An 8,119-nucleotide genomic window follows, 5' to 3' on the forward strand; every position below is an offset into this window, starting at 1 on the left:
AGTTTTAGTGAAAAAGCTTAGTTATTTAACCCATCACCTTCATTTTCTTTCTCTTTCTTACTTGGCTTAATTCTTAGATCCAGTATTTCATCTTAAGACTCAGGAGCCAACTTCAACAGCAGGTCAGATGTTGGACAGAGGGACTCAACAGTTTCATTTTAGAGGTTCTACGTTAAACTCATTGTATCTAATATTCAGAAAGTTCTGTGTTTTGCTGTTACTAGTGATTTATTTCATGTAATAGAACCAAATTCTTAATTGGTGGTGTTCCCTTCTCACAGTTTGTTTACTAATGCACTTTATTTTTTATTTTTGGTTTTTATAGGGAAATCCATCTGCTACAGTGATTTATTGATGCATGGATTTGTGTTTTCTCTCCATTTTTTTTTATTTTTTTTTGATATTTGAAACATGTATTAACAAAATTATTGCATGAATTGTACTAGAATAAATATAAGTTGTTAATCATGTCTCTGTGTTTTTAAAAAAATATTAACTTGTATATTTTTATCTGTTGGAATGCAATATTATGGTGCTAATAAAATGCTTAATGATTAATTTCCCTCATTTTTATGTATCTTTCTTTAAGTGTTGTTTAGTGTGTGTTTTTTTTAATTTGGTAAAAAAATTAATGTGATAATTCAGAACATTTTTTACTATAAGAGTAATTCTTAGGTTAAAGAAACTTTTTATAACTATATATGTGTAAAAGTTATTACAATATCAGGGTTGTTTTGAGTATTTATTACTTTACATTGTATTTAAGTATTTGTTCTGTTTAACAGTTACTCTGTCCTTGGATAAGTAGTATTATTGCATTTATATTCAGGATTTGCTTGCAGCATAAAATTCTTTATGGTTTATAAGCTTCAAGAACTGTTAATAATATGTATCATTATATTTTATTATTTCCACCAGATTCAGCAGTGTACATAACGGTGTTAGTTTCTCACTTTTTTGTGACTGATGTTAATAGTTTTAAATAATGGCATAGACCCCACAATTTATGAGAAGATGTCACTTATACTCTATTTATTAAGAAGTATGATATGTACTTCATTTACTGATATATGCAGAAGGGTATGGTGGAAAATGCAATGTTCAGGTTTATCCCTAAAATACCTGATCATGTTTAGGTCCAGTTTTTGTGCTTTTCAAATGAGTTTCTAATAAATTTTTATGAAAGTCCTAATTAAGTAGTCAATAAATAGAAATGAAGTGCTGAGTTATTAGAGGGATCAAAGCAAGCTTTCAAACATTGTAATAAAAAGTATTTTAATTTTGATATACACCTGTTATTATTTCCCATTATTAGATCAAAGCAAGCCTTCTAACATATAAGAACAAAGCATTTTTATGATAAGTTTAATAAACACTTGTTATTAATTCCTGTGGTCTAGCATATAGAGTTTAAAATTGTAAAGCTAGCTATTCTTAGGAAAAAGTATGGTTTATGTCAATGTCATTGTTTCATCTATCATACAGATGTCTCTGATGGAGTGCCTCTGCCAGCAGCTTCAACTCGTCACACTGTTTACCGTCAAGATGACAGAACAGTGCATTTTGATCCGAGGGAATATGACCATGAATTTCATTCAAAATTCCCCTCTCATTTCACTTGTGGTATGCTACGAATTATAACATTTTACATTACTTCATTATACAGCTAATCATGCTTTGTTGGATGAAAGTAATGAACATTATAAATACTAAAATTTCAGGGATTAATAAAGTGCCATCATAAATTCATTTTTCAATCTTTTCAAGTGATTTATTAATGCATTGATATATGTTTTCTCTTCATTTTTTTAAAGGATTGACATGACATTTGTAACTTATAATTTGTTGTAGGTAACATGAATTGACAGAATTTTTTTAATTAAAGGGTTTGATACACATGTTATATTGAATTCAATTAACAGTGTTTCAAAAGTGAAACATTTTACATACTACATGCTTAATATATGTAACAGAAATCCTCTATATAGGTGAAGGAGAAACTTAAGACAGACTGCTTTTATGGGTGGTTGTGAATCAGAAAAGAAGTTAATTAGAACTTAATTCAGTAATGAAGATGAGACATTGTATCATCAGTATCTTAAGGTAGCATATACCCTTTACATAGTGTTATCTAGATTTTTGTCCTTTTTATCAGAAAAAAAAACATTCATACTATGTTTTTTGTATGAAAATATATCGAAATAGGTACAGAGACATATTCTGACACATGTTGTGTAATGTTACCACTGTGACTAATTTTCATATTATAAAGATAAAGAAATACAAAAGAAATATCTTATATTCCTGATAACTTCTACAAACATGACTTAATGCTCCTGAAAATGGGTCCAAACTTTGATGGAATAGGAAGAATTAGTCTGAACTAAGGAAAACTTTAAAATTAATTCAAGTTATAATTACGGCACTAATGGGTATGCCATAAGTAGGACATATGCTACAGTGACTTGTTACTGGTCATTTAATAATAACCAAACCTTTTATCAACTATACCTTAGTACACACTGTAGATACACTAATAATGCATATTTATGCCAATTGTGAAGTCTATAGTGTCAACAGATCTGAAATTATGAGTTAAAAGCCACTATGAGAATGTAAATTTTCAGATTTTGAGAAAAATGTGTTTAAAGACATTTAAATGGAAAACCTTTTATTTTTCATACTTTTTAAAGGTTTTTAGTTTAGCTAAGACCTTTTTTGCACTGGACATTGAAAGTAAAGGGGTTAAGGATTCAAGATATGCAAAAAATAAGTTGTGATATTTTTTTGCATTTAAAGGGTATGTGCTACCTTAATTTCAAACTTTTCATAACAATGTTGTTGCTTCTAGTTCATCTGGAAACCAGTTTTGATATCTTTGTTTATATTTGTATATTCCTTTCTAATAACTAGAATAATCCAAGTCTTATAAAAGCAAGTAAAATGGTACAACTTATAAGTAGAAGATAAAAAAAATATTGAAGAGTATATTTTTAGATTAATGGAAAATCTATACCATAAGCCTTCACATTAATTCATAACACAGTAGACCTTGGATCAACTAATTAATACATTAAAGCAAAGCATAATAGACATTTACCGTAATATGTTTTGGAGCTGAGTTCTGTTAAGGATATCCTGCCATATTTATCATTATTACAAAAAATTAACAATTCACCAGCTAAGTTCTCTCACTGAAACAGTGTATATATATATTTTGCACTTAGTAACTCACATAAGGGTATGGGCTACAATGCATAAAATTAGTGAAATTGTAATACACAAGAAAAGTAAGACATATATAAAGCTACACTTACAACAGTAGTATAATAAATAAAATTCAATAAAAAAAGAAGAAATTAAAATTGGTCACTTTGTCTGTGAAATAACTTTAAGAAAACATAGTAAAAGTGAGAAAATGTAGATTATTTCAAAAAAACATGCTACTCATATGTTATCGTTATTATGTGAAATAAAATGATAGAATTAAAGCTATTTAAGATTGTTTCAAGAAAATAAAATTTATACTGAGAAAAAAACTATGGCTAAAGATTTCTGCATAAAAGAGACATCTGTTGCACAATTTCATTGATCAGATTATTAATTATCAACCTAGCTGAGTTGAGAATACCCAATACTTGAAACTGCAGTCCTAAGCTGTTTGTTCATGTACCCAGCAAATGAAGAAAATATGAGTAACTTCTAGAACTCTTAGTAGTAGAACAATAGAAATATATTTAACTAAAACTATAATGTAAGTTACATAACAATGACTTGTTAGAGAATTTTACATGATAATGTTTTCACTCTGATTATTTATTGAAATGATTAATACTAACCATTGTTATGTGAAATAAGATATTTCATACATTCAGTAACCTAACCTATATGAAATCTGAAAATATTCTCATTAGAATTGTTGTATAGACATAAGTGAATGTATTTCACAAACCTTTAATTTTGATATAATTTTTAGTTTTGATATCTCTAGTGTATGTCTATTGAAATTGTTAAATTTTTATCACAAAGGCATCAAATGATTTTTAAAGAAAAATATAGATATAAGAGATGACACTTTTACACAGCATAACATAATCTATTTTTTGTTCTTGTTATTACATCTAACAAAAATTGATTTGATTCCATGTCAGTTGTAAGCTTTTTTTTCAATGTGTAATAATTCCATGACTGTCTCATAATTATTGTAATAAAAGTGCTTTTGTTTTTGATAAGTGATATCATAATGCTGCTCAATATTTGTGATTGAATATCTGGGTTAGCAACCTTTCATATCTTGTTGCTATCACTTCTAAGGGTAGGTTAATGACATTAACAGAAATGTATCAGTGACTTTCAAAGGAAAGAATCAGCATATCTCCATGTAAAGATTTCATGATTTCAAGGGGAAAAGAGTTTGTTTATAGACATATTTATATTCAGACTGTTATGCTTTATATGAAAACATTATTCCACTAGATCCATTTCTTATAATCAAACATATCATTCCTGATGAAGTGCATATTATTGTGGAAGTACATCTTGACTTGAGAATTGTATGGTTAACAGTTATTATAAGGAATATTATGATAATTGAACACCTAGATGTCAAAGTTCTTTAACCAATGAAATGTTTATCTCCTCTATAGTGTAACGACCATATGATTATAATAAAAATTACTTTTAGCAGAAGAGGAAAAGGAGGAGTTTGGCAGTGGCCACTGGCAACAAGATAGTGGTGACGGTCATTGGACAGGACAGAGTACCACAGAAGCCAGGTAGGCCAATTTACCACATTGTCCCAGAAACATGGAAAATTGGTACCCTACCTGTACTGAAATGGGATTCTTTGTAATAGACATTGCATAGTACTTGCATTGTTTTTGCAAAATTAATTAAATGTTTACTGTGCTGACGTGAAATGAGTTTTAATTTATTTTAAAAGTAGAAGAATGCACTTATATATATACATAGGCTAGAGTTATAGAGTTATTTTTATGGAACATAAAAGTGAAAATTTTGTTGATGAGTCTAGATTATAAGTGTAAATGTAGAAACTGGCCACATGACTTAATCTGAACAGAAGAACTTGCTTCATGATATACATGTATCTGACTACGTATGTCTTCCAATACTTATAGTTATTCATAAAAATTAATCACTTGTATGAAAAAACCGTAAGACAGAAAAACTTTTCATAAGTTAATTTCTGTGTGTAGCACAATGTTGATTGAATGTAATGTATGCAGTGTCATATCTCAAATGCACGAAAAAGTCATGAATTTATTGAAGTATTACTTGTGCTTTTGGATCAGCAGCAGGTAGTTCATCATAGGTTCACCTCCTCTCCTGCTTCTTGTACACTTGCTACTTTGTAATGTCTGCCTCTTGCAGGGTTGGCCATCACAGGTCTTGGAGGTGACTTGTTTCTGGAGCCATCCCATTTTCCCAGTCTGATGGGAGCTTGACTCTTCCAGTTTGTACACCTATGGATTCTGCAGTAGACCGTTGGAACACACATGTGCTTTCTCAGAGGCTTTTCCTGACCTTCCACTCTCAGTTTCATCTCTTCCCTTTTCTTGTAGTTTTCCACCTTCCCAGGTTCTTTGTATCTTTAATGTCTGGAGGAGGTTATGTCTTCTCTTCAGATTATCAACCCCACTATGTTACCCTTGAATCATTTTCTTATCATCATCTCTTAATTCAAGATGGATGCTTTCTTTTATATTCTGATGTGTGTGTACACCAATCTGTTCCTTCAGTTTGTTTACAATGATCAATTATTTCAGTTCAAAGGCCTTCCCTTCAAGTAGGCAACAACCCATATATTTTCAATCAGGTCCTGATGGCTTTTACGTGGAGAATGCATTTGTTAGACTTACAATTCCACGATTGTATGGATAATTTGCTTTTGCTTGCTCCTTCCAACCATCCAGTGGTACAACTTCCATTTTCCATCATGAGTTGTCTCGTTTGGGTTGGGTGGTCAAGTGCTCCAAATCAGTCTTTACCTACATCCAGTATTTTTTACAATATCAGGTGTTTATCAATATATATGTGAGGTGGCCTCAGACTTTACATCTTCAAGATGTGGAACTTCTACTTACCAAAGCTCCCATGTATGCTTCTCTCCATGCATAAGATGTTCTGTCATTCATTGTGGACTTTGTCCAATTAGTGGAGTATATCCAGACAACAGATGTCTTTCCCTTCTCTTCACTTCTTGCTGTCATGGTAGCTTATTTGATCTACCATGACTCTGGGTCACTCTATCTAGGTGGAGTATAGTTTTATACACCTGCATCACTTTTGGCATTTGGTCTCCAGAGGAGCAGTCTCTCCACATTAGTGTCCTCAAAATGTTTGCTGCTCAACAAGCTTGCCATAATCTTCTGTCTTGCCTGTCTGTTCATCCTTTTATAATCCATTCAAACAACTTTACTGTCATTTTTTACAGCACATGACAGAGAGGCACTCACTCTTGTTTGCTTGCTCTAGACTTTCTCTTTTGGGTCCATGACCATCACCACATTTGGTTATCAACCTGGTACCTCCCAGGAACTTTGGACCTCGTGTCTAATTTAGACCACATTTTTCCCACAAGATGGTTTCTACATAATCTGATGTTCCAGTGAAATAGCTTTCACTTTGAGATTCCTTTCTTTGACACCTTTATGACTCCCCTTAACACCAAGCTTCAACTATTTTGGTCACCAATCCTGGACTTTACATCTCTGAGTAACAAAGATAGTTGATTTACTGTCAGTGGTTCATTCAACACTCCCTTCCCATAGGCCACCTGTCTTTTCTTCATCTCACTTTTTTATTACCTGGCTTTTAAAGGCAATTTAACCATTTCTTCTATTGCCAGTTACAGAGTGACTTTGTTAGTGACCTTGTGGCTTTTCCTTGGCATTTCTCCTTTTCTTTCTCTGGTTTTTGCAGATATCTTCTGAACCATTTTCATCGGTCATCCTCCTCTTCCAGGCTAGAACCTCTTTTTAATTTTCAGGTCTTTCACTATTATCCTGATCAAACTGTGGTCACATATTCCATTTACCATCTTTTGCTTAAGACATATTTTCCTCTTCTTCTCACTTGCAGGAGACATCACTCGAACCTTTTTGCCTTGGGTGCCTCCCAGACAGGTTGATTTTATTTTCAGTATTGACATCAACATTATCCTTTTTTGCTGTAAGTTTTGCACTTTATCTCCTTCCACTTTAACCAGTTGTGTAAAACAACTCATTCAGCTAGTTTCTTCTTCTGTGGTTGATGACACTTTTTGTATTTTTTATGTGAACTCTCATCTCTATCCTGGTACTGTATATAAGCACCTCATTCAGATAATGTTTTCTCAACAAGGCGTCACTAACGGGTTTCCCAGTGCTATGATCAATCGGAGATACTCTTAAGCGTTTTATGTGTTACCTAGTTGATTTTCATAACAAAAACAAAAAATAAATATTTTTTATTTGTTTCGAATAGCAATCCGATTTATGTTATGAATTCTTGGATTATTATTTCTGGCACAGAGGCAAATCAGTTCTCTCCTATCTCACCTCCAATATCTAGCATTGCACAACAATCAGTAGTGAGGAGGGTCATTCTTGGTTGAGACTGTCAGCAAGGTCACGTGACTAGTGTCACGCCACTCGTTCTCTCGAACCTTCGTGAATGCCCTAGCATTTACTAGATATATGTTAGTCTGATATATATATATAAGATGCTCACAACGTGACGGAATAATGTGTGTAGGTAATGAGTAATTGAACTGCAGTCAGAGAGAGACGTATTGTTGAAGTCGAGCTCTTGAGACGTGAATTATAGTTTGTTATAGCGCGACTGTTGAAGTTGAGTGTATCGTAAAGTTGTATTCGGAAAGAATAAACCAGTTTTATTTAAGAAAGGACTTGTGTCGCTAAAGTTTCGTCGGAACGAAGTTACAGGAAATCAATTAACAAACGGAGACGTAACAAATTGGTGTCAGAGAGTGGGACAATAAAAAATGGAAACGAGAAGCGGACAAATCAAACTACAGCATCGCAGACTTGATGGCAGCAATACAAGAACAGGAAAAGAAACAAGAAGAACGAGAAGAGAAATTAAAACAGTTGTTAGA

At 32.3% G+C, this 8,119-nt stretch overlaps 1 protein-coding gene across 10 annotated transcripts in view; it reads left to right on the forward strand.

The window, feature by feature from the left end:
- LOC106463825 (ankyrin-2-like) overlaps nucleotides 1–8,119 on the forward strand; it is a 253,624-nt gene that overhangs the window by 235,222 nt on the left and 10,283 nt on the right. For 9 of the 10 annotated variants that reach the window (XM_013923893.2, XM_013923894.2, XM_013923895.2 and 6 more), the window contains 3 exons: nucleotides 78–164; nucleotides 1,486–1,623; nucleotides 4,685–4,775. In XM_013923893.2, the coding sequence (XP_013779347.1) occupies nucleotides 78–164; nucleotides 1,486–1,623; nucleotides 4,685–4,775 (316 nt within the window). The remainder of the gene's footprint in view (nucleotides 1–77; nucleotides 165–1,485; nucleotides 1,624–4,684; nucleotides 4,776–8,119) is intronic. The other variant, XM_022391436.1, reaches the window with a different exon arrangement.

This window comes from Limulus polyphemus, unplaced genomic scaffold, assembly GCF_000517525.1.
Source record: "Limulus polyphemus unplaced genomic scaffold, Limulus_polyphemus-2.1.2 Scaffold1493, whole genome shotgun sequence".
Classification (NCBI taxonomy): domain Eukaryota; kingdom Metazoa; phylum Arthropoda; class Merostomata; order Xiphosura; family Limulidae; genus Limulus; species Limulus polyphemus.